Source organism: Elgaria multicarinata, chromosome 3 (assembly GCF_023053635.1).
Source record: "Elgaria multicarinata webbii isolate HBS135686 ecotype San Diego chromosome 3, rElgMul1.1.pri, whole genome shotgun sequence".
Classification (NCBI taxonomy): Eukaryota; Metazoa; Chordata; class Lepidosauria; order Squamata; family Anguidae; genus Elgaria; species Elgaria multicarinata.
The window spans coordinates 58,095,930-58,123,172 of NC_086173.1; the positions used below are offsets into that span (position 1 = coordinate 58,095,930).

Below are 27,243 nucleotides of genomic sequence, written 5' to 3' on the forward strand. Positions count from 1 at the left end.
CACAGCTGCCAAGATGAAATGCTTTATTGCTTGTGCAAATTTTTGCTGTGTGAGAGGTTAGGCGAAAGCATGCTCATGCACTGTGTCTGGATTTTACAACAGCTACAAAAGTATTCCACTAAGCTTGAAACTGACATCCTCAGAGTACAAGCTCAATTTATTTGCACTAACTATAGTTTGAGCTTCCAAATATACTACAGGCAAACCACGGATAAGAGCTGCTTACATGCTTTCATTTTCTTTCTTCTCAGAACTTTTTTTCTATGGTATGAGGTGCCATACCTTAGAAATGGGAGGAAGGGCAATTGCCATAATGATGTTCTGTCACTTCAGAGATCATGACAAACAACGGACAGTACAAACCATGATCTGTACAAACCATGATCTGCAACCCCAATTCAAACCATTTTTTAAATTCTGGTTTACCAGCCAATCACAAACCCTGATTTGTCAATTCTGAAATCTCATTAAACTATAGTTAAGCTTCCTTAACTACAGTTTGGAAGAATAAACAAGTTGTCATGCACATACCAAAATGAACCATTCAACTTTCCCTACACTATTAAGTTGTCTCAATATTCCCCACTCAGTAGCTAAGATAACAGAGTCTCCCTCCAAAGGGCACAGGCTTCCCATGTTTTATCACTTTTCTGTGACTGTGGCGATGACCCGAACTGAAGTTTTAAACTCTTTTCTTCAGCCAAGGACAAAACTATCTTAAGCTGACATCTTTAAATCTTCCCAGCATTCAGTGTATACAGACAGATTCCCCTATGTCCCCCATCTGCAAATCAATGATACTCAGAATTACCTGTTTGTCACAGAAGTACAGGAGAAATTTCTGGTGAAACAGAAGTGGCCTATCTTCCCTTCAAACATCAGGAAAACTGATTTTTAGTTGTACATATATAGAAAAAAATAGACAAGCAGCTAACTTTCATATGCTTGACACAAAAGCATATGAAACTTTCACTTGTGCAGATTAAGGGCAATCTTCAAGCCTCTGGCATGATTCCAGTGCAGATCTTAGTGGTGAAAGTCCTAGAAACTGCTGAAACAAGAAACTCAATCCATGAACAACCACTACAAAGTCAAAACTATTTGGCTAGAAAGTTGGGGCTAGTTTTTCATTTTGGTTTTTTTTAACTATACTAGCAATGCTCCAACAGTAAACATACATATAGGTTCCATGAAGGATATCACATCTCATGCAGTGCCCGTGGCTAGTTGTATGACATATGAGGAAGAGAAAATGTACTTTTTAACATTTAGTAACTCCTTCCACAGTTTTACACATGAGAATATAAAATATGATCATCTACTTAGCAGCCATACCATGAATCTGCAGTAACAGAACATTGTTAGATGTGGTTGCTGGCATGTGGAGGCCATACTGGATATAAATTTAATTAAAGTTGTATCAGTAGGGATGGTTTCCATTTGTGACGTTTCATTAAAATGTAGAACAGACTTGAACTAACACTTGCTTTGAAAATCCACAGCGGTTTTTCAGAAACACCAAATTAAAAGAATTTCTAAAGACCCAGTTTAATGAAAAACAAACACACAGCTGAATTTAAGCGTGTTTCAAGGGGTTTATGTGGAAATACCCAATTAATGAAAGCTGTTATAAGCATTGCGCTTCTAGCAACAATAAACTCTCCTTTCCCCCTCCCAATACTGAGATTTTTATGTGCCCATTTCATTCATAGCACTCTGAATTCTTAATTTTTCTTGGCTACTATTCTAGTCTAGGGCCTTTAAAATCAGTGGCAACCTTAGTCAGACTGGTAAGCGGATACAGTGGTAGAGCAACGGAGATGCAAAAAGTATCACTTCACCAAAAAGAAAACGGTCACACCAGAGTCATGCAAAGAAAAGGCAACATGGCATCTGATCTCAAGATTTAATTGCAACTAGCTAGCTTTCAAATAATTATTTAAAATCAAGATACAATGCATATTCAATCTAGACCAGTGGTTCTCAACCTTCCTAATGCCACGACCCTTTAATACAGTTCCTCATGTTGTGGTGACCCCCAACCATAAAATTATTTTCGTTCTTCTCTACACGATCCATTGTCATGGGATGGTTTGCTAATGAAAATAATACATAACAATAGCTTTAATAATACAAAAGATGATACATGACATAGTTCAGTCAATACAGACCATCGGAAATATGTGTTTTCCGATGGTCTTAGGCGACCCCTGTGAAAGGGTCATTCGACCCCCAAAGGGGTCCCGACCCACAGGTTGAGAACCGCTGATCTAGACGGTTGTGTAATATACATGATAGAAAATGTTGCTATGCGGAATAATCCTGTTCAGAGTTTCAGCCTGCCAGCCATGCCTTCTTCTAAAACACTCCATTCCATTCTCCAGCCCTCCAACGTTTATGTTTTTACCTACAATAAAAGCCAGCATCTTGTGGCTACTGAGTTATGCTCAGTTGTTGTTGGCTAGATAAAGTGCCACATTCCGAGAATGAGTTTGCAATTCATATATAGGGCTCTGGAGTTTTTTAAAACAACAAATTGCAGCAATTCATTTTAAGAAAAAAGAAAAAAAGACCCAGACTAGAATTTAGTATCATGTTGTAGTGAATCATGTTTAGGACCTACCAAGTCCTAAATCGAGGTAAACATACTGAAAAGATTGCTATTCTTAATCTTAACAGATGACAACTTCCCCTACAAAAAAGATCCTATTCGTTGTATTCACAAGTATTCCAGATTGATAGTTCATACAAATACTAATACTACCTTTGTCAAACTTTAATCATTTTAAAGTGATGTATAACTTTAAAGTGACAGTATAATTTTAAATAGAGCACAAATTATGTTCTATTTTGTCTTTGCAGCAGCATTAACAGAAACACTCTGAATTTCATTTTTGCACTGTTCTATGGATATTTGGAAAAATGTGCACTCTAATTGAGGATAGCAGCAAACACAGGGAGAAGAGAAACAGCTCTAATAAATACTTTTAAAGTAACTAGAATAATTGCAGCATTTAAATTACCTTGATGGCCCACAGATTACTATGCTGGAATGTCTGCCCCTCAGCAATAAGCCATGCTATTACTCAAATCAGCTGTTCTTCAATTAAATTTTCCAATGTATTAAAAGCAGGAGAGGGGGACTTCTCTGCAACCTCTAATCCATCCCTAGGTCTTTTTCTAATTCACATTAAATCAGCTTTGAGGCCCCAGCTGACTTCTCTATTCGTTTTAGTGATATCATGTAGCTGCTTTCTTGTCACATGTTATCTAAAGACTATACAGGGTGTGTGCTGTGCCCTACAAATTAGCAACTGAACACCAGTACAGACTCTACCAATAGGAAGTTAATCAAGGATCCCGATTCTATAAAAAATAAGAGTCTCTTTCTATGGCGCCTAAATTTATTAGTTCTTCCTTCAGATATGTAGAATATCCATTTTCACCAGACTTGCTGAAAGACTATTTCATTTTTCCCCCTCTTCTTTGCCCAACCCTCTTTCTTTGTATGTTATGACTTTTTAGATTGTAAGCCTGTGGGCAGGGACTGTTCTACCCTGTTTCCCCGAAAATAAGACAGTGTCTTATATTAATTTTTGCTCCCAAAGATGCGCTAGGTCTTATTTTCAGGGGATGTCTTATTTTTCCATGAAGAAGAATACGGTACACATTTATTGTTGAACAAAAAAAAAGGAAATTTATTACTTGTGTACGGTACGGTAGTAGTTGTCATCACAATGGCACAGGTGGATCAGAAGGGGGGATTACCATTTTAGTACCCCCTTCTGATCCTCTTGTGCCATTTTGATTCCCCCCCCAAATGCACCCTGTGTCATTTTAAGTGAGTCCCCCTCCCCCCACCCCTGTGCCAGTGGACAGTGGATTATTTAGTCTCTCCCCCCTCCCCCCTTCACCAGACATTCCCCCCCCTTCACCAGACATCCCCCCCCCACCTCAGTCACCCCTGTGTGTCTGTGCCGGCCAGATTCCACACAATGTGCCCGACTCCTGCCCCGCGCGACTCACTCACTGTCTAATTGTGAGTCAGCCAGACTCTGTCAGGGCAGAGCGAGCAGCAGGCGGCAGAAGGCGCCAGCTTGTCCTGGCGGCGGCGCGGGCTCTCTGATTTAAAGAGACCTCGCACTGCCTGAACAGCTCCGGCTGCGCTGCGGCCAATCAGTGAGCTGCGCGGCGGCGCCCGCCGCTACGGTCCAGAGGAGTCAGACGCTTTACGGTAGCTTCAGTTTACGGTAGCTTATATTCCGGGGTGGCCTTATTATCGGGGAGGCCTTATGTTCGGGGGAGGTCCTATTTTCGGGGGATGTCTTATATTACAGTGAGAAGCAAAACTGGAAGTAGGTCTTATTTCGGGTGATGTCTTACTTTCGGGGAAAGACGGTATTTATTGTATTTAAGCTGCTCCAAGAGCCTTTTTTGGCTCAGGAGTGGGATAAAAATACTTCACATAAATAAATAAAATATATGAAATGTATATTCTTATGTTACAATATTCAGTCACAAGTTACATACTAGAAGGTGGAGAGCTTTTATAACAATGTCTTCACATAAAACACACAATGACTGGGTTTGGACGACACATTAACCCACCATGGATTAAATAAACCATGGTGCTTAATGTGTTGTCTGTGAGCTCTTTTCCAACCTACGATTGGTTATTTACCAAAAATAAGCCACCCTCATAGCCCATGCTCTGCAGTGAAGCTTATCTAACCCATCATGGGTTAGTGTGTCATCTGGCATGCAAGATGCTCACCTACAGAGTTGCTGGGCAAGAGCGGTCAAAAGAGCTGTGCATAGCTGCGATATCGCACTTCCAGGGGCAAGCCCCGACGCAAGCAAAAATGCTGGTTTCTAGAAGGGGAAGTGCTATACCGCAGGTAAGCACAGACCTGGGCTGTCCATGTGGGCATGGCTCTATTGCACACTACCCAGAAGCTGGTGCAGAAAAGAGGAGGGAAGAACGAAACTCATGAGCCAAAGGTGCACCATGGCTCTTTTTTCTAGAAGGAAACCATTGGCAGTATCCAACAGCGTCATTCCACAGACTTAATTACCACTAGCAGAGCTCTGCTGAATCTTTCCGTTGCGCAAGCGGTTACCCATTGCACAACCAATTATGCAACAAGCTGCACAAGCAGAACGTTCAACAGACTGCGCAATGGACTGCAAAAGAAGCATGTTCAATGCACTTGCGAGAACATAAATTTAGTTGGATTCTTTCTTGCACATAGTTCAAAAACCTAGTTTCCGCTAGCACAACATCGTTTACACTAATGGAATGACTCAGCTGGATCCTGCCCATCCCATTACATGTGAACCCTACCAACAGCAAGATTAAGATAGATTCAGCTAATAAGTAATTCATATCACATGGCACAGATTTTGTCATTAGAGTTGCCAACTCTTGAAATCAAACTTCTGCTACATGGGTAGGTCTTGGGTAAAGCCTAGCGGTTTTTGGTGAATCCAGAGAAGGGACTGGTACGAAGGGCATACCAGTTTTAAAAACAATACATAAGAGGGGAAAAGAGAGATTCAGCTATGGGGCAGTATAGAAATGTAATTAATATTAATAGCCGAAAGACTAAAAATAAACCAATGAAGGTAAGGGGAATATGGCACACCCAGTAAAAGAAAGCAAAGGCATAGGTCAGCAATGGCCTGCCTGCTCAAGGCAAGCATGTGTAGTGCTAATTTAGCAGCAGCAACTATGCCTAAAGACACCTGCACGGTCACAAATGGATCTTATATTTCATTTCATATCCATCCTTACCGACATCTCACTATTATGCAACCTGTCCAAACAAGTAAAATGAGACTGGGCAGAGTATGAGCTCATACAAAATCTACTATAAAATCTATCTTTAACTAACAAGAAACAAACACACACATTAAACTCTTTTTAAAGCTTAGTCATCTGTGGGCCTCTTTAACAAGGATGTTTGCCAAGTTATGCACGGTAATGCTGTGGTATGGATTAATGCCCCAAAATTACACTAAAACCATTTTGTTTCTGTTGTTTTCATTCTAGTTCAAAGAAAGAAAGAAAGAAAGAAAGAAAGAAAGAAAGAAAGAAAGAAAGAAAGAAAGATTATTATCCATCTGGCCCTATATTACCTCACAAAGGGATTTTTCCTTGCTCTTTTCCCTCTGAAGAGCACTATACCAAGAAGAAAACAAGTACTAAGCACTTTCACTTAGCACAGCTATTTTGAAAGTATGAAGCTGAAGACTAAAATTATTCACAAGACAGTATAATAACACAAATAGGCTATGTTAAATGCCTTTGCGACAGCAAAGCTAGTCTCAGCTCATTCACTTCAAAAGTCCTGTAGCAGAATGAGATCCGTACAGGGCCAAGATTTGGGGTGAACAGGTTCTCGTCCTAACTGTATCCTTGCGTGGCCTCTTGATTCATAGGTAACAGAAGTAAAGTACATCCCATGCTACAGTGCAATTAACTTTTAACAGATGCTTCTGGATGACAGATTTCTGTCTATTAAATATGGCTTCTTAATACTATCAAATTTACTCAACATTGGCTCATTTAACTAATCCTGTCTTATTGCTCAGCACAAAAATTGCTTCTCTTTCATCTTCTCCTAATCCAGTTCTAGAAGTGCTGGATGAAAGTGTTCTTTCATCTTCTACACCATCTCTATGATACAGTGCATCATAGATATAGTTAAAAAAGAAAATGATAAAGGAAAAAGAATAGCATCAAAAGGGTTAATGAGTGAAATATATAGAATTTTGTTGGAGAAAGGGTCGATGGATAGTTCAGGGAAAATGGTTTGGGAGACAGATTTGAATGTACAAATAGGACAACAGAGCTGGGAGGGACTACGGAAACAAAGAGCGTTAAGAAATATGTCAGTGAGAATAAAAGAGAATTACTTTAAAATTATATGGAGGTGGTACCTAACCCCGGTTAGATTAAATAAGATAAATAATCAGCATTCAGCAAATTGTTGGAGAGGATGTGGGGGGGAAAGGAACATATTTACATATGTGGTGGGAATGCAAATATGTACAAAAATTGTGGAAGATGGTGTTTTTAGAGATTGAAGAAATTGTGGGAATGAAGATAGAACGAACACCAAAAGTTGCATTACTGTCACTATTTGAAGATTTAAAATGTAAAAAAGAAATTAAGGAATTGATAATGAATTTGCTGACTGCAGCAAGATTGATTGTAGCTAGGAACTGGAAGATTCAAGGAGATTATTGTATTGAAGAATGGTACAAAGAAGTATAGGATATAGCTATTAATGACAAATTGACTTGTAATATTGAAGTGAGAAGAGATATAGCTAAAACAAATGATTTTGAAGGAATCTGGAAACAGTTCCTAATATTTGTGTTTTCTAAGGGAAGTGGGAAACCACCAGCAGAAGAAAGTATGAGATTTTGGAATCAGGAATGAGATCCCGAGGTGGGGGGGGTGCACTTATATGTTAAGTTTGATTATGTTATATAGATAAGATATTAATGTTAATTAACAATTATGTAGTATGTTTTGTTTTAATTGTAATGGTGTATGTTTAAGTATTGTAGAAAATAAAAAAATAAAAAAAAATATGATACAGTGCAGATTCCTCCCCAAAATAATACAATGAGCAGGACCCAACAGGGCCATTGCGCAAGCAGCCCCTCCCACCCATTCGGATACACAAGAGGCCTTACCACCCATTTGGTTGCACAAGCGGGACTCGCCACTTGCACAACAAACATTTAGCACTTCTGGGAGCAACCGGAAACAAGCACTTGTTTTTGAATCAGAACACATCAGTAGAATTCCCTTCTGCGATCTCCACTGATCTGCCTTTATGCTCATTTCCACTTCCTCCTGAAAACATTAAATCTCCATTGAGCAAGTGGTGGGTCTTGCTTGTGGAACAGAATCAGTGAGGACACAATGACCTGTTGAAAAGTGCCCCAAGTAGAACAACTATTTTGAGAAGGGCAAAGCTTCCCCCAAAACCAAGCTTGCTTTTTGCAGAGAGCTGCTTAAAACTGCACATAAAAATTGAAATAAAAATTGAAGCAAAATAGTGCCAAATCCTACAGAACCTGAAAAACATCTGATTTTTCAAAAGAGGAGTCTGTGCTCATCTGACCAGTTCATTAGCCTAATTTATTTATTTATTTATTTATTATTGTATTTTTTTACCGCCCAATAGCCAAAGCTCCCTGGGCGGTTCGCAAAAATCACTAGCTACTTTATGGTTAGCTCAACCAGAGTTGCAGACAGCCAACCAGTTGTAATAGATTCCTTGCAAGTTCTCTAGTCAAGCAGCATACCACACTGGAAACTATTCTACTTAATTTGAAATGTTTTATTCAGTGTAATTTATTCTACAGCTGGGTTAGCTGAACATTATTGCCCAACCCAATGGAGCCTTCAAAAGTGTGTGGCAATTTGCACAGTAGAGCCTTTTACTTGTACCCCATGTTGATTCTATTACAGTCTGTGGCAGTCACAAAATCTGATACACACTGAGCCTGTTAATTTCTCCCTCCTACCACTAAGCAGCACTAGTCTGAGGCTTGCATGCTTCCTCCTCCTTTCCCCTCACAATAGGGAGAAATTATTTTCGGCAGAAAATATTCTGCATTCATTGCAGCACAAGATTCTGCTGAATCTTGTGCTGCAAGATATCAACAGGTTCAATATTGTAGGATAAGGGAGCTCCCACATTCAAATAAATGTACTGCAACAGCATGGTTCAATTCTGAGCTCGGCCATGAACTCACTGGATGGCCATAGACAAGCTACTGCTTGTCCATTTAAATCTCCTTTTCAAATATGAGGATAAAATTAACCTTCTTTACAGAGTTGTTATAAAAAATATAGAAAAAATATATTCAAAGCAATTAAAAAACATCACATAAATACTGTTACTACTATTTGTTCGTACTTTCAAAAGGCACTGATGGGTCATGAACTTTTTTCATTTCTTAATATTGGTCATTTCCTTTTTCTTTTAAACAAGGCATCATGAAACTTTCAGAGAAGATAAAGAAGAAAACTGGCTTTAGAAACGTTTCCTTAAAAAATCAGTTATCAGTTTGAGGCATAGCAACAACATCATTATCTATGTATCAATTACTGTTAATGCTACATGCTAAGCCATGGTTCACACAACACACTATGTTTAGCTCAAACATAAGCCACCATGGCTTAGTGTGTCATGTGAACAAAGTCTATAACATTTTCCAAGCCTTCCTGTTAAACAAACTGCATGGCTCCCTGATAAAAGAAAAGACAGAGAAATACTCACACATTTTGGATTCTGAATAGCAGCTTCCCACTGCAGCCTTATTCTCTGGGGCATCATCACATCATCCTGTAATAAGTGGCACACTGTTACTGACGGAGAAAGAGAGCCCACTACTGTTCTCAAGCAATAACTAGAGATAGCTGCCAGGCTAAATTGCCATTTTACTAGCCAAAAGACAAAACTCACAATAGGCTGCAAATACTGGAAGGACTCTAGCTACTATATTATTTCAGTGTACTGAAATTTAACACCAAAGATAACTAACATAAATTAGAATTAGAAGGCAATATATATTACACATATTAAGCAGTGCAGGAATTTCACCAATGTCTATATCATACTCTAAAAATATTTCCATTCAAGAACAGACATGGAATAAAAGGCAAAGCAACTTTAAAAAGTGATAAGTAGCAATGGAGGATTCGGGCTGGGCAGAGGCATCAGTGCTTACAAATACAGTTGCAAGCACATTATTTATTAGAGAATAAGAGTATAAGTAGCTTACTATAAATTAACTGAAAACTACTTAAGGTGAATTCCTATGAACATTTAAACAGGAAAAGTCCTACAACTCCCAACATGCTCTGAGTTATAGAACTTTTTCTGTCTAAACATGCATAGGATTGCACCCTTAACTCCATTACACTTCCATCTCCAGAACTAAGGCTGAAAGTGGGGCATCATTAGGATTTGAACCAAAAAAATCAAATGCCCTGAATACAGACCATCCAGCATTGTATCCATTTGAATACACCAATATCTACCTGCCTTTCTTATTTAGGTATTTATGGATTAAATCAATGCTAGTGTCAGTACCTCTAGGCTTATGATCAGCAGCTCATTTTAACAAGCCATATTTTGAATTGAAGAAAGCTGAAGAGTTAGCAACATTTGCTGATAGTGGGAGGGCTCTTTTACCAACCACCTCCTCCTCCAAAACACAGAGATGCTGTTGGACCCATCATCTTATTATGAGCCTCAGGGATGAAAGATTGATTCTACATGTTACATGTACGTGGTGGTAGATCATGAGGATCACATTCTTGACCATGTTACTTCAGAATGTAGATGAGAGGTTATATTTCTGAATGCTCCCACATGTTTTAAAAAGCTCTCTCATTTAATAAACTAAAATATTAGGAAGCTGTACAGGCCAGAATTCTATCACTTCTGTCTACCATGTGATTCTGCCCAACTTGGAAAATGGGTCTAGCAAAAGGCTCATTAAAACCTTTCCCTCCTGCTTCCCCGGGACATTAATGAAGGGTCTGCCAACAATCTGCCTTTATGGATGTCAGCTGCTCACTTCTATTTGTGTGCACCTTGGCTTGAATATAGAGTTGAACATCTGAAATGCATCAATAGGGGGGAACTCTGCTGAAGCCTCTGTTCCTGTTGAAACTGGAGGGAGAACATTAGAACACATTGCCTGTTCCTCAGCTTGTACAGAAGAAAGCAACCAAGGTGAATAGTCAAGGTATCCCTAAAATCAAAAATTATAATTTGTGAGAGAGAACAGAGATGCCTTTGGAGGGTAGATCAAGGTACCAGCTGCCTTTCCCTATTCTAGGGACTGACTAACCTTGAAACAATCCCAACATTACACTTTATCAAAAGTGATAACAAGACTGGAAAACAAATTTGTGCTATTGCCTCCATCTAAATAATCCATTTCAAGGTTAAAGCTAAACAAAACCAAAAAGGAAAGGAAATCTGCTTATCAGTTGTAGAAAAGCTGGAGATATAGTCACAAATCTTTCTTCATACAGTGACCCAGCTTACATTTAACAACCAACCATGGATTAATTAACCCATGGTTGGTCGGGGCAACTACCTCAGCATTCTATTGCCAGCTAAAGTGATTTCAATTTGTTAAACAGTCTAAAGCAACTTCAAACAAAAAAGTGTAATAAGGTTACTAGAGGCTAAATCAAATCATATTATAGAAGTTTCCCTACCCTCCTTCCCCCTGAAGCCCCCATCCCCACATTCTCCAAATCTACTCCAGGAGTGTCCACCAATTCTGCAAAGCAGATATGTCAGGTGCACAGTGGGTTGCAAGGAGACAAGGGAATTCAATCTGTCACCTGTATCTATTTCACTGGTAGAAGGACATCACTGAATACAACCTTAAGAGAAAAGCTTACTTCATTTTAATGAAGATTTCACTATAATATAATACTTTTCTCACCAGGAGCACAATGCAAAAATGTTTCTTTAAAAATTATGCCACTCAAACTGTGGCATAAAAAGAGAAAAGAGAATTAAAATATTCTACTCTCAAATGAATAATTATAAAGAACCACTAAACCAGAAAAAGTATTTTATAACATATACTCAAAAGAGCCCAGAAGAAATTTAATGATTAAACACACACTTCCTGTTCTCCAAGGTCCATTTTGAGCAGGTAAGCAATTTGTTGAAAGAAGGAAGAATGAAAAGATCTTTACTTCACATAAAAAGCCATCAGTGATTTCTAAATAAGCCCAGATGTGCTTCTGATGGGGGTGGGGGCTTCATGATCTCATCACCTTCCAGGAAGGAAGGCATTCAGCCCACATATGTTTGCATAACATTTACCCATTTCCACAAAAGACGGGATCTGTAAGATTCTACACAACTCAATGCTGACAAGGACTCAACTCTTGGCTGAGATGTACTGTTTACAGTCCAAGTAGAATTATTAAAATATAGTAATAGCAACTAGTTATGCTAGGCAATTTCCTAGGAATTACCATTCACTTCAGATATGACAGAAAGTAAAACTACAAACCCTAATTTCATACCCCCCAAAATATTTTTCTGTGTGTTTTTTTTTTTAAAAAAAAGTCAGAAATGGTCTTGCAACAAGTGGAAGTATTCTATCAACAAACAAAAAACACTCCAAATGCTATTCCTTCCAGCTATCAGAGGCTTTTATTCCCTGGCACTAAACTAGCAGCTTCCATCCTCTAGTGGAGCCAAAATATAACACTGCTATAGCCCTAGCAGATCTTTGAATGAGTGCTCTTTTGTATAGAAAGGCCCAGTGTTTCATCAGGCATCTTTACAAGTTTAAATGTGAATTTTAAAGACGTTATAAGATCTACTCAAAATATTTATTTTATGAGTCTGCAGAAGCAAAACATACAAATAATTACGTCAAGCTCATTTTGAAGAACATAAGAATGGGTATGAATTTAGTTCCCCTGATAAAAAGTGTCTCAACAACAGAGGATGAATTCAAGTGACCTCAGTAGCCAAAATTATTTGGTAATATAAAAGCATATCACATGACACTTGCAACTGCATGAGGTGATAGCTGTTCACATGCCTTAGAAATCCAAGAACGTGCAGTGATGGTAACATAAGCTTAACCTAGTTGGCAGGGGCAACAATCAATTCCACATGCAATTACAGGGGTGTTAAAGTTGCTACTGTGTGGCGCTGGTTGTTAGAATCCACCCACAGTGATTTGCAGATATCAAGTAGAAGAGAAAAGAAGACTGGTAATCCAGAAAGCCTAGAAACTTAAGTAAATATGACTTTTCTTTTACATCTGCCTTTTCCTTTTAAATCTTAAACCTTCAACTATTTTTTTCAAAAGCTTAGTAATTCTTGGGGAACAAAGCTCACTAAAATAAGAAGTGGCACTTTTAAAGGCAGTTGACACAAGATGTGGCTGACCTGAAAACTAACTTCAAGGTAGGACATTCCAATCCAAAGTACTCTATTAGGGGGGGAATATTTTAAGTACCAATTATCTCTTTGCAAGGCACTTTTTGGTTCTTCATATTTAAGAAACTGCTATTTGAAAGTGTCTTACAATTAAGAGTTAATAACATATAACATGGTAAATTTCACAAATAGTATGGTATAGATTAAGAAGTACCAGTTCAAATAAAGGAATATCAATGAACTGTCTTGTATTCTCAAAGTCAGTTTCAAGTATTATCTAGCTGTCAAGCTATGGTCAATTAAAAAAAATCAGAACAATAATAGGTCTCCGAACCTATTAAAAAATAAATATGCTGAAATGGACCCCCACAATAACCTGCTGAAGGCTTCCAGTCATTTAAGACGTGTGAGCAAATGCAATAAATTCTACAAGCAAAATGGGAACCAGAACTTAATTTTGCACTCAATTTCTGACACTTCAATGGGAAATGTAAGCCACCCTGCACCATCGTTTTACCTGGGGTGGAGGAAGAGAAATATTGAAGCAGTGTATGTATCCATGCTACCATACTGCCCCTTTGATGGAGCCACAAAAATGCCTTATTACTTCTTCACCGTGATGACCCAGGGCTGCTAGGAATTCCTGTCAGACAGGCAAGAGCAATATAGCAGCATGGTGTCCAAGCTGAGTAAAGAACTGAGTAAAGAATTTCCTGGCTGTGTAAAGAACTTCCAACACATCCTCAAATGAATGACATACGTGCCAAAACTACGAAAGAAAGCAATACAGTTTCTTCTTGCATGTCTAACATGTAGAAGAAATACTGAACCAATTTTTTTTTAGCCTATAACAAATTGAATGTGGACATACAGCTACATTTATTGAAGGTCAGTTTTGTGGCAATACTTGGGCACACTCCACATGACTGACACTAACAATATATTCTGAATAACTCAGTACTGAATTGGTGAACTGAAACCGAGAAGCAAAAGAGGTACATTGGAACATTCACAGACAATGTTATGTCACACAGCTGGTAACATCTGTTTTTCAGCAATTACTACACAGGATTGAGAAAATGCTTCCAACGAGAATACCAAGTAATTCCTTGATGCATATCAATTTCTGTAATTTCGCTCTTTCCTCTGTACAGTTAAACACAGAAAAAATGCACAGAAAACACATTTGTTTATAAACACCAGGTTCTCAACTTACTATGCAAAATAACTCTTAAACATTCTGGTAACTCAAAATTCTCCCACTAAGCAAACAAGAAAAGAGAATGAAAAAATGGGGCGGTGGAGTCTGACACAGACCCTACCTAATGAATATTTTTCCAGAGTCAAGTTGTGCTGCAGTAGATCATAACATTTTATTTGGAATAATTTCAAAGGGTCCAACTAATAAAATATTGATGTTCGTGCCAGTAGAGATTGTGCCTGTGTTAGAAATATATACCTATTTGAACACTCTGGATGGAAAAGCTAGTGTCGGATGCTGGAGCATTTCCAGGAAAGAGAAAAATAAGGAAGAAAATTTAAATGCTGCATAGGAAAGGGCAGTTTCAATATAAAAATAAAAACAGCTGTGTAAGAACCGAAACAGTTGTACACTGATAAACAATCTTCCTTAGTCCAAAAATATGTGGTATTCAAATGCATATGTAACTTCCCCAAAGAAGCAGAATTGGTGTGTAAATTAACGCGCTATTAAAATGAATATAAAAGCTGCTGCATGCAGGGCTTCCGTATTTGGATCAGACTGGCAGATCAGGAAACACTATCTGGTTCATTGCTTTAATTAAGAAATGCACATACCTGACAGATCATTATTATATCAGCAATAAGGAACAAGATTCATCTCTGTTTTACCTGAAACAATCCTGACCTAGTTTATGCACTTTTACACTCCCAATGATACAAGTATCTAGGTGGGACATTCACTAAACTGATAGACCATGTCCCAAATCCTCACTCAATTGCTACTAGTCTCAATGGCTATATGCTACCTCCAGGATCAGAGGCAGTTGCTGGGGAACATGAGTGAAATTGGGTACAATTACACGCATGCCCTACTTGTGGATTTCCCACAGGCAGCTGGCTGACCACTGTGTGAACAGAATGCTGGTCTAGATGGATCCTTTGTATGATCCAGCATAGCTCATATGTTCTTAAGACTTATTTCAGAACTGTACTAATTGCCATAACCACATGAAACATGTACATACTAAAATGTGAAAATCCATCAGCCACCATTATACAGTGATAAAAAAGGGGAGGAAATTAACATTTGAACTTTATATTATAAACCCTAAATAAAATGTTTGGCCAAAAATTAAAAGTTTACTTACAGAATCCAGAAAGCAGAGGTAGGTCCCGGAGCTCTGATCGATTGCCTGATTTTTAGCAAAGCCCACTGTTGATAAAGTGAAAAGACAATATACCATTTGCATATAATTGCAACTTATATTTTTTTCCTACTTAATACTAAGTAACATTAAATTAGGTGGGGGGAAGGTATTTTCAACTACACACCAAATTTGGCTTCTTTGCCAATATGAATTTTAAGAAGTACACTGCTCATTAAGTAAGCTTTCATAGAGGTCTGAGTTGTGCCCCCATGTCATAGGCCTGGATCAGATATAAAAGGCTGCTCCAACAAAGCATGATTTGTTTGCATGTGAACAAACAACAGCCACGTGCATATCCTCCCTCATGCACTCAGTTGGTTTACAATCCCTTAATCCAGTTTCCCAGTTCAGATGTCATGGGATACCATAGTTTAAATCAGATTAGGAAAGAAGTTAGATCAAGATCTACTATTAGATCTCCAGGTGATTTGGAGTTGATCAACAAGGATTTCTTATTCCCAATGGTTTAACAATAATGAAAACAAAAGGTTTTTTTACTCCTAAATTAGGCTAACATCAAGGCGGCTTGGGAGAAAGCAGCAGTAGATTTGTGTATGGAAGGATCCGTATGAGAGCTCCAGGTCTGGTACTGAAAACTAAGTCCTGGGCTGATCTGATGCTCAGAGAGACTCTGTTCCTAAATTCTATGTCCATCTCCCTTGGCTATTATTTTCCACCTGGACATCAGAATTCTAGTGAAGAACAAAGCATATCATATAAGCCTAAAGCATGCCAATCCACGGTATAAGTCTTCTTTCAGGGAAGTGCACTAAAGAAAGAGGGAAAAGGAGCAGCACTCAAGCTCATTACTTGTTTGTGTAACAAACCATGGTCTGGCAGAGTGCCTTATTAGATCTTTACAGGCTCTAGACTGACTTAGAGCCAAAGTGTGTGATGATATTTTGTTCCGTCTGCATGTTACAGAGTGTCCATCATCCCTTCATTGACGCAATTGGAATTTTTTCCATTTCCCAAATGTGCACAAATTTGTGTTTGCGACAATGTGCAAATCCCCCCAATGTGCATTTTCATGCTTTAGCCTATAGGGGAAATGCACATTTTTTATTCTATGTATTTTTCTACGACTAAATTTGTGTAATATTCCAGAAAGTTAAAAAAATGGTCCACAAGTCCGCAGAATCTGGGTGACTCGTGAATCCACGGGTTGGATTCATAGAAATCTCAACTCATTTGACTCTGGTGCAGATTTCTACGAATCCGTAATCCTAACAAGGGTAGGAAGAGAGATCATTGCACCATGTTGAGCTCCTTGGAGAAAGAGCAAGGCAGAATATACAAACAAATGAAAAATAAATAATTGTCTCCATTTTCTATGTCAAGAAGAAAAATAAGAACTATTGAAGTTACATACAACTTCAGTGTGCGCTATTTTTCCAGAATTAATCCACTGTATTATTAAGCAGCCAAATCACTTAAATAAAGTAAAATAATGAAACCACTCCTTATCTTCATAATCCAAAAAGAACTCCATATAAAAAGGAAGGAAAAGACATAGACACAAAAAGTTAGTGTCCCTCAAGGATGGAGAAAAGAATAAATGATGTGCTGAAGGGATGATGAGAAAAGAAAATTACACAGTAAATTTCAGAATGAAGAGAGACTGAAAGGAGAGAAAACAAAGCAAAACATACTGTATGTGTATGAACATTATGAATATATAAGTGGGACCAACAACAGAGTGATGCAGTGTGGAGTTCTCCTGTTCAGTACCCTACATTCTATTCCATTCGTACTTCTACCCCATTTTACATCCACCATCGCTCCCAAAGCAATAAGTTCTCATTCCATGGCCACTGAGCATGCTCACTCCTCACTGGATTATTTGAAGGGGGGAATCCCCCAAGATTTTTTTCCCCAAACTTTTTTTTGTACTTCTGCAAACCTTGACATTCTCCTAAACGTGCTGCCACTTAAGAACTGGTACCTGGAGAACTGAGATCCCTATTAGAAAATATGGTAACTGTGAGCTTCACAAGGTAATGATAATTCCTATAACAAAGGTATTTGAACAGTTCAATGGCTGCCACAACTAAATTTAAATGTTTGGCAAACTCAACAAAATGTTACCACATCCTTAGCTTATTAAGCAGGCCTGGACATGCTCACCAAAAGAACCCATAGTTTTGGCACAATTATCTCCAAAGGAAGAAAACGAAAAGACTAGAGTTGAATGATTAATCCGGCCACAAAGCAGTAACTGCTCCAGCAGGATCAGTTGTATAATAAAGCCTCTCTCTTTCCATCACCACACCATAATATTTCAACCTTTGCCTGTATATAGTAAGCGAGGCAAAAGGATTCGGTGATTAAGAGCATTCCACAGGTCGTAAAATCAGTCATGGATCATTCCTACAAGGCAGCCTATGGAGACAGCACTGTGATGAAAGGGAGCAAGAGGTAGACAGAAATTTAAATTCACTCTCATTACAAATCACCTACCCAACACTCAATAACTACCTTGTGTCCATATTTTATAGCTTTTACAGATCATTAAATCAGTCATAAGGCGTGCCCTGTTGAGCCATTCTTATTTCATAATGTATGAATGTCAGAGAAACTTATGCTACTCACATGATAATCAAGTTTAAGGACTAAGAATATGCTCTTAACATATTCTTACAAATATTTAAAGGCCAGCTCTTAAATACACAGCTGGGCAGAGTGGTGGCTAGAAAAGTAGGCCAGAGGAGAAACAGCCTTGTTTGTTCAAGTGCAGATAGTTATAAAATCAGATGCTTAAATTAAACACAAGAAACCTAAAAGTCTGGTAGTCAACTGCTCATAACAACAATGCCTTTTTTGATATCAACACAATTATGTGATTCCAAAGAGATTTTATTCTGTAAGAAACTGGATATTAAAAAATGGTCTCACGCAATGAATCTTTGTTTGGCATAAGCAAAGAATTCACTGTGATATTACTATACTGATGAGAGTCAAATGTTTGTGCCAAGGCTTTGCATTTTGTAAGACCTGCTTACTTAGTGAAAAGAGCCTGTTACCATGGTCACAGGAGTAAAAACCTAAGACCCCGTGAGATATTAACATTCCTCACTCTTGGAAAGAAGTAGTTTTGTGGTAGTTTCTTTAAAGCCACTGACCCTCTCTTTTGTTGGGAGTTTTTCCTTTTTGTTTTTGTTTTCCTTTTCCATGACAGAAAAGAATCAGAAATGAATCTTAATCTAGTGTAAACAGTCCAAGACGTGAAGACTGTCACATTGTTTCATTATTGGGGATGCTTGTTCCAAAGGAAGTACTCCTACAAGTTTTAACTACTCCTAACCACAGCAAAGTAAATCACTATGGACAAAGAGGTCACAAAGATATCCAACTGGCTCCCCAAATGTAAATACAAATGAGCTATTCTTCACAGGAAAATGATTTCTGCATAGCAACCTGCTTTCAAAGATATATAATTTAACAGAATACATCTTTCCTCACCTAGCTTACCAACAAATGGGGAAATTCAGGGCAGTGTAAATATGGAGCAGCTGTATATTTTTATTCTGCTTTATCTATACATTTTATTATATACTAATAAAATGTATTTTTAAGAAGGTAAAAACTAACAGAAACTAAAATCATAAACATTTGTCAATCCTAAGTATATTAGCTTGGAAACCAAAAGCCAAATTATTTCTTTAATATTTATTTTCTGGAATTGTAAATAAGGTACAAGTGTGTGTGTGCTTCACCAGTTCCAAAAGAGGCTCAGACTTTAATGAGTTTCTGAGGAATGGCATTCCATTCTTGTGAGGCAACCACTGCACAACAGCCTATAGTAAACTTAGGGATTGGTTTGCAAATTAAAATGCACAATTACGGTCAATCTGAAGACCACTTCAGATATCACAAGGAAAAAGTACAAAAAGTGATCATGCATTTACTTTCATGTGAACATGTTTGTAATTGTGTTGCAAGACCAAAGGTAGCAGTCATAGCTGCACATATTGCTATTTTGATAGGAAGAAGCAAAGCCCTTTGGTATGGAGATATCTTTCATATATTCTAACATGTTGTCAACACTGTATGATTAAATAGCTCAAGGACGCTGAATTTATTTATACTTAGCTACAGACACATCAAACAGCTTGGAGAAGTATGGGAAGTTTCTCCCCTAGTCAAACATTTTCACAAACCACTCCCCCACCTTCCTATAACGACCCTGTTCAGTCAACACACTAAACCACGGTGGCTAAGCATTTTGAGCTGGGCATTATAGCTCAGCGTGTCATGTGAACCATGAGTTAGTATGTCGTGTGAACCATTCCTAACCATGGTGGCTACATAAACATGGTTTAACATTTTTAACAGCATTTTAACAGCATTTAACAACGTTAAGTTTGTTTTTAATGAACCCCACAATTGTTGTTTTTAAATGGATACTGTTGTTTTTATACTGTTTTTATGTGTGTGTGTGTGTGTGTGTGTGTGTGTGTGTGTTTTTAAATTGTATACTTTTAATGTTTACTATTTTTAAATGTTGTAAACCGCCCAGAGAGCTTCGGCTGTGGGGCGGTATATAAATGTAATTAAATAAATAAATAAATAAATAAACACGCTCACTAACCATTTGCTGCAAAAGGGTTAGCAGCCTAACCATGGCTGTGTGTCATCTGAACAGGCCCAACCTTAAGCAGAACAGAGGATGGGCCAAAGTCAGTCTTTCCAAGGTTGTCCCTATCATGTGTTTCCCAAATTAAACACAAACTAGGGGACAAGAAAAATTCTAGCCCAACTCAGAAGTTGTATGAGGTGGTGGTGCAATTCCTCTACATTGCTTCCTTTCCTCCTCTCAAATCAAAAACTTGTTTTTGGGAGAAGAAGAGGAATGTGAGAAACGTATTCCACTAACCTGCAACCCTACATTCAGGGGCAATAGAAACATGGATTTCCCCCATTGGGTCCCTGTTTCATAGTGTCCATGTTCCCAGAATCAAAGCTGGCAAGAAGCTTTTGCCACCACAATTCCCACTTTTCTTAAACATGAAGTCAAAAGGGATCCCAACACAAAAAACAATAAAAATAGAGAGCATAATCCATAGCAACTTAATTAAAATTCAATACTATACATTACAAATACAGCACAAGCTGAAATACAATTTAAAAAACAGTGCAAAACTCATTCTGTAGAGGAGAGAATCAGAAAGAATCAAGGGAGAACTGGGCCCAAAGACCATCCTAAAAAGTCAAGTCTTGCCCCTTGTAGGACAGGCTTCCTTAGTGAGGGGATTCCATAATGTTCGCACTACAACAACAAAAAAGCCCTGCAACTAATGAACACCCATCAAATTTCAGCCAAGATGGGCAGGCAGAGCAAGACCACTAAGTACATAAGGGAGAAGATGGTCCTTAGGGTACTCAGGTCCCAAAGTGTTTTGCTGTTTAAAGGAAAGAACCAACATCTCGAATGAGCCTAAAACAGATAGCCAGTGTAGATCACACAAAATGAGAACAATATGCTCCATTTGGCTCATGCCAACCAACAATCTGGCAACAATATTTTGCAACCATTGAAGTTCCTGAACTATTCTTCAAAAGCAGCCATACATAGAGTACATTACATATAGAGCATGTTCACTTGCTTCTCAATATGTTTACTTTCTCTTATATAGATAAATACATCAGGAAGAGCAGTGGGGTGGAGGTTATATCTACCTTCTACTTACAGGCTGAGAAGCAGAACTTGCTCCTTCTCAACTGTGTCCCATTTGCTTTATTCCACAGAATTCAATAACAGACACCAAAACCAATACAGTCCCCTAGCAGAAAACCAAGTCAACCTCTCTCCTAGATTCTGTTTTTAGGCTTACATGTGAATGGGACAGAATTGTGGATTGTTTACTATATCAATTAAACTGGGGGGTGGGGTTTCAAACTGCTGTACATTCTTATGGCAGAAAAAACATAGGAAAGTAAACTGCCAAATTTATTTAAATTGTTACAAAATACTAGCAACAACATAATATTATTGCTAGTGTGAACAAATCTCCAGTATCAATGTTATATTATTATCTTAGGGCTGAATTACAAGTTACAACAAAAAACCAAGTTACCTTCATATAAGACAAAGAGGAAGAAGGAAGATAGAGTGGAGAAGCAGCAGAGGGGAAAAACAATGTTTGGGAGGTCAAAACATGTGTTTAGAACCACAAGAAAAGTGCAACTGGGGGAGGAGCAGTGGAAAAGCCAGAACTGGGTTCGCATGTCTCATTAAGCCACGGTGGGTTGTTACCAATAGCGGAGAGGCTGACTTGTACAGTTGTGCAAGATCCTGTAAAAAATAATAATTTTAAAAATTGCGAACACATTCCCATGTTCATAAGGGCTCAGATTTTTTTTTCCTTTTTGCGATCCGATGCAGGGATTTTTTTATGAAGTAGGGGAGTTTTGCTCAAGAAGCACCAAAATGTAGGATGATACTGAGGAGGACATTGACAAGAGGGAGAAATAGCTATGCTTGGTTCAATAGCAGGCAGGTGATCCTGTCTACTATTTTTTAAAAATGGTGAATACATTCCCGTGTTCCTAAGGTTTCAGAAACTTAAATCCCCTTGACGATCTAATGTAGAGGGGAGTTTCTCTCAGTACCTGGCAGTCCCAGCAGACCAACTGCAGAAAAAGTTCTGATGTAGGGAACAAGGATTTCTGCCAGCAGCATCCATGAGGACTGAGAGGGACTGATGGAGAAACAAGCAATGGCAAACTTCCGAACATGTGGTCATCTGTTGGGAGTAAGGAACAAGCCACCCATCCACCATGACTCACTGTCAGGGTAGTTTAGCATGATGTGCGAACTCACCCAGAGAGTAGGTCCATTGGGGGTTTGTTACACATATTTGCATGTAACATCCTTAAATTTAATGGGTAAAATATATTTCCTTTCCCAGCAAAATGCATAAATATTTACTGACTTTTCATTGACCTGCATCTTCCAAATAAGCATGATTAAGAATCAACTATAGAGATTAATGGGGAAAAATAACCCCTACGTGAGATAATTATAAGTTTGTTGAAATGAGGAAGGAAAAAATAAATTCAAACTTTCCAAATAAGAATGCATGGGAAATTTATTCTGGAAAACAAATGTGGCATTTCCTATATACATTTTATTCTCTTTGTCCTTAGATTCCCTACGCCTCATAAAACCATCCTTTTTCACAATCCCACAGTAAAAGACAGCAAGCTTTAAAACTCAATACAAGCATTTTCAGTTCACATCCCACTGAGCTGATCTTCATTCTAGAGTGGTCACACTTGGCAATTCAACTAGAATCCGTTACTTTCCAGTCTATTACAACCATTCCAGAGCTATTTATTTTGGCCTGGATCACAGATTTAACCTTATTCGTGCTTGTCAGTCCAACACACAACAGGCCTGTCTTCTTCCCAGTCTGCAGCAAAGAAGGTGGCTTTCTCAATCCACACAACATTAATTTTCTGGTCATTTCAACCTATACCATATATTCTTTGTCTCTGAAACACCTATTGAAAAACTGACTAAGCAACTGAGAAAAAGCAGATATTAATATCCAGCAATAGGTGTATATAGCACAATACTATGCAAGCTTACTTGGAAGTGTGCCCAACTGTGTTCAATGGGCCTTAGTCCCTAGTTAAAAATTATTGGGATTGCATCCATAATTTATTTAGCATTTGGCCAGATTCCATCTTAGCACATAAAAACAAACCTCAACAACCTCAAAAAGAGTCTCACATTTGACAGTTTAAGGAAGGGTCTAGGAACATGGAAGCACTGACAAACAGAATGACCATGATCACATGCAGAATAAGCACAATTTGTCCAGAATTCTGGCTTAGTGTAAGCCAGCTGAGCGTTAATGCATACAGACAATTCGGCCCCACTTGGCTTCTCCCTATTTACAGTGATCACTAAACAAAGCTGGATCCTACCATTCAAATGTGGCCAATGTCTCTGCAATACTACCTGGCTACATGGGAGGCTGTTATGCTGAGAATAAAGTTAACTAATAGCTAAATTCTTTTATGGTACTTACCTCCACATGGCTGAGATGAATAATTTCTTCCAAGTAGTACCCGAATGCCTGCTTTTTCCAAAAGCACCTTCCATTTTTCGATTATGTTTACTGAATTGTCCTGGTGAGAAGAGAATACACTGAAGAATTCTTTTTTAACATTTGAAAGTTAAACATTTGAACAAACAGGATGACAATACATTCCTGGAGTTAGTATTAAAATAATAATAGTGTATTAGAACTTTAAGGAGGTCGCTATAAGTGTACATACCGTACTAGCATCATTGAAAACAGAGAGCTCAATGGAACCTTGGAAGTCTTGATCCAGAACAGATTTCAAACATTCATCCAGCCAGCACTCAGCATTGTAAACTGGCAGAATTACAGACTATAATAATATAAAATACAGCATTAGTCAATACGCATTATCACTATTTATTCCCTTCATAAAAAATACATATTTTTGTTATGCACACAACACACACATGCCCGACCAGAAAACAAAAGATTAACCCATTAACCCTTATTAATTAATAGAAATTATTAATTCTGTAAGCTTGATATTTTGCTTCTTCCTAGCCTGGTGCCCACTCCATTCCTAAAGCCCTCTCAGTTTAACAGAGTTGTATTGTTTTATCAGATATGATTCAGGGATATCTTGACCCATTTAGAATCAACCAATAGCATCCCTATCTGAACCTAATCCTCAATATTGCTGTTGCATTGCAGAGGCCTTTATCTTATTCCAGCAGCTATCTTGGTGTTCTGAAATGTGCAGAACCTGACTTTCCCAACGCAGACATCTCTAAAGCAAAGGGAAAATTCGCCTGCACAAAGGGACAACAATTATACTACAGGAAAGACAATGTATGTGTAAGGGCCTACAAATCTGCTTGTCAAGCTCACCATGAACACTTCTTGCCCCTCTGGTAACTATGATCAGCTCTCACCTTCTCCCAAGCTTGGAGCTTAGGAGAATCCTAAGCAGAGAATACAAAATTACTGTGCACTTTAGAAACACTCTGAATGCCTTCTCAACTCAACATGACACAGACAAGCCCTCACCCTCTTCCTTAGGTTTGAGTTGTGGAAAGGGCAGGGGACTGTTCCTGATATCATGCTGCACTTCAGGATTGCTTCAAGGGGATCTGAAGCTAAATATGCCATGGCCCCACCCTCCCCTATGCCAGAAAAAAAGGTAGGGTGATGGCAACCACACATTTTGGCTGGCTACCAAAGCCAACATTTGTGGATCCTGTAATTGTGACTCTTTTCCAGAGAAGCATATTTAGCAAAACTCTAGAAGCTAGCTTAGAGAACTAACTTCTTTCCAAGGAATCTCCCATTTTTAAAAACAATTTCTACATGTCATCTTAAAACAAGTGTTAATGGCAGGGGGTGGAGTCAGAAATATGTTTATGATGAACAGCTCCTGGATGTTTAGAATAAACAACTCAGAAATGTTCCAATGCTTTTCACATCATAGTTTAAGATCACAGAAGCTTTCCCATCAAGTTACAAATATAACTTGAAAAGTAGGCCTCCATAGAGGTAGGTTTTGGACTTATTTCAGGAAGTTAAATTAAGGAATTATTTTTTAAAAAAAGGGAGAGAGAAAAGATACTTTGGGGGAAGATTTACAGTGGAGAAGCAACAAGCAGGTGAAAGGCTAATCAACAAACAAAATATGGCTGAGTAGTGCTACACATATTTGCAAGTAAAATTTAGTTCAACTCTTACAGTACACTACCTTGCTCCTACAGCATGCCTACAAGCAAATAGTTGGGAAAAGCCCTAAAATTATTATTATTCCTATAGCATCTACATCACTCTTGATCAGCTCTGCAACAGCTCAGTCTTAAATATTCCTAAGAACAAGTATATCTAGATTCACCATTCTTTCACAAACGTTGCAGAATAAAATATACAAACACTAAAGCGTGTAAACAGATTATGGAACATACCACCTGAATCCTACTGCTTTCTTTGACATCCCTACTCAAAGGTGCAATGGGCTGCAACTGAGGACTCTCCAATAAGGAAGGTGAGGGAGCGTTTGGACCCTTGTGCTTGGTGAGCCCAGAACCACCAGCACCAGCTTCTTGCAAAAAGGGAGGCAGACTGTCAGATCCCCCAGATACCACTTCTGCAACATCCATCCCTAGCTGCACGCTCAGTAAAACCTAGGGACAGGTGGCATCTCCCAGACCAGAGCTAGCCATAAGGCCATAATGTGTCTTTAAAAAGAGCCTGCTTTAGGCCTGCTGCAGCACATATGAAACAGGACTGTAGAATTTCTGCAGGAAGTGAATTGGGGCGAGGATTATGAGGTTAAATTTAAGACAGTAGTTAGAAAGAAGCAGGAGCTCAAACGTCCCTAGAAGGTGTGTGGTGATGATAAAAATAAAAATACCGGGGTGGATAACAGAGACAAACTTAACTGCAGAGGAAAAGAGGGAGAGGGTCAAATTAATAGACGGACAGATGTAAGAAGGTGAGGAAAGAGAGAGATAAGAATGAGAAGGGGCGGTAGGAAAAAGAACGGGAGGGAAGAGGCCAGTCGAGAGGGAGCAGAGGCCGGGTGGATGCACAGGCTTACTCTCCCCACCCCCTCGCTAACAGCGCGCGCCTTTGCTTCTTGGCGCCCACTCCCCTCTCCTCCAGCACGGTCACCTCCCCTCCCCCAACTTCCTCAATCTTGCGAGCGCCCAGCCCAAAACGCCGCGCGTGCAGCTCGTCCTCCTCCTCCTCCTCCCACTCCTTCCCGTCGCGGAGGAGTAGAAACAGTCGGCTAGAGCGGCACCAGTGAGGCGCCGAGCGTTCGGGGAGTGAGGGAGGGAGGGGGCGTGTGAATGGGGTTCTGGATAGACTAAGGATTGTGAAAAGTTTATAAGGGTTTGCCATTCTCTTTTCACCCCCATGCGAAGGGCATTCTACACATGCTCCAAGGCATGTAGCTTGCGGTAATTGCTTTGGTGATGATTATAATGCTATATGGCAGCACCTTCCAGGCAACCTACCACAATGCCGTTTCCAGGACTTCCTTCATATGCTTTCTCTCTTTCTCACTATAAACGATGTCGTTTCCAGTCCTCTTGGCACTGACCCTCCTCCCCTGTCTTAGGACACAATTCCATGCATGTTTTTATGGGGGGGGGACTCCTGCAACTCCCAGCGTTTCTCCAGCTAGTTCTGTTGACTGGGGCATGCTGGGAATTGTAGGACTTTTCCTGTCTAAATATACATAAGTTTGTACCTGGGACCATAAGACGCCGCAGAAACCCCTTCCGAGGTTAGCGACAGTGCTCTGCTCTTGGATGGGGGAATCAGAGGTCCAACCCCAGACTCGCTCCCCCTTGCAGCCAGCACTAGCAGCCTCTCCGAGGCCAGAAAAGCAACCTCAGAGGAGGAGGAAAGGGGGCATTCCTGTGGGTGGGGGAGGGAATGAGAACGGAGGACAGGATACGATTTATTGTGATCCACCTCCAGCCTCCTCCCCTCCCTCTCCAAAGCACCCTCGTTAGAAAAGCCGGTCCCGCAAAAATCACCCAAGACGGAAGACAGGGAGGTGAAGATGGCCTGCGCCACTCCACCCATCCTGTTTCAACCTGGCAGGTCATAGGAAAGCCTCTAAGTTTGGGGGCTTCCGAGCAATGAAGGCACAATTGAAAGTATTGCGCCCAAAATTAAGCAAAGGATGAAAATGACTGCAGAAGTAAAGAGAAGGAGGTTATTCAGTCTTTGGGAAGCAACATGGCAGAAGTTGCAAAAGAAAAGGATAAGAAAGGATGCAAGAGCCACCAAACATAGATGAGCTTGTGCAGGCTTTGTATGTGTAAATGTGTTTAATTC

General features: G+C 39.2%; 1 protein-coding gene across 1 annotated transcript in view; it reads right to left on the minus strand.

Annotated features, from left to right (window-relative positions):
• B3GNTL1 (UDP-GlcNAc:betaGal beta-1,3-N-acetylglucosaminyltransferase like 1) overlaps positions 1–25,588 on the minus strand; it is a 240,150-nt gene extending 214,562 nt beyond the window's left edge. Inside the window, exons 1-5 of the mRNA XM_063120407.1 lie at positions 25,356–25,588; positions 23,663–23,779; positions 23,413–23,512; positions 15,314–15,378; positions 9,306–9,371 (exon numbers count right to left, since the gene is read on the minus strand). Coding sequence (XP_062976477.1) covers positions 9,306–9,371; positions 15,314–15,378; positions 23,413–23,512; positions 23,663–23,779; positions 25,356–25,550 — 543 coding nt within the window. The 5' untranslated portion in view covers positions 25,551–25,588. The remainder of the gene's footprint in view (positions 1–9,305; positions 9,372–15,313; positions 15,379–23,412; positions 23,513–23,662; positions 23,780–25,355) is intronic.
• Between the last annotated feature and the right edge of the window lie 1,655 nt (positions 25,589–27,243).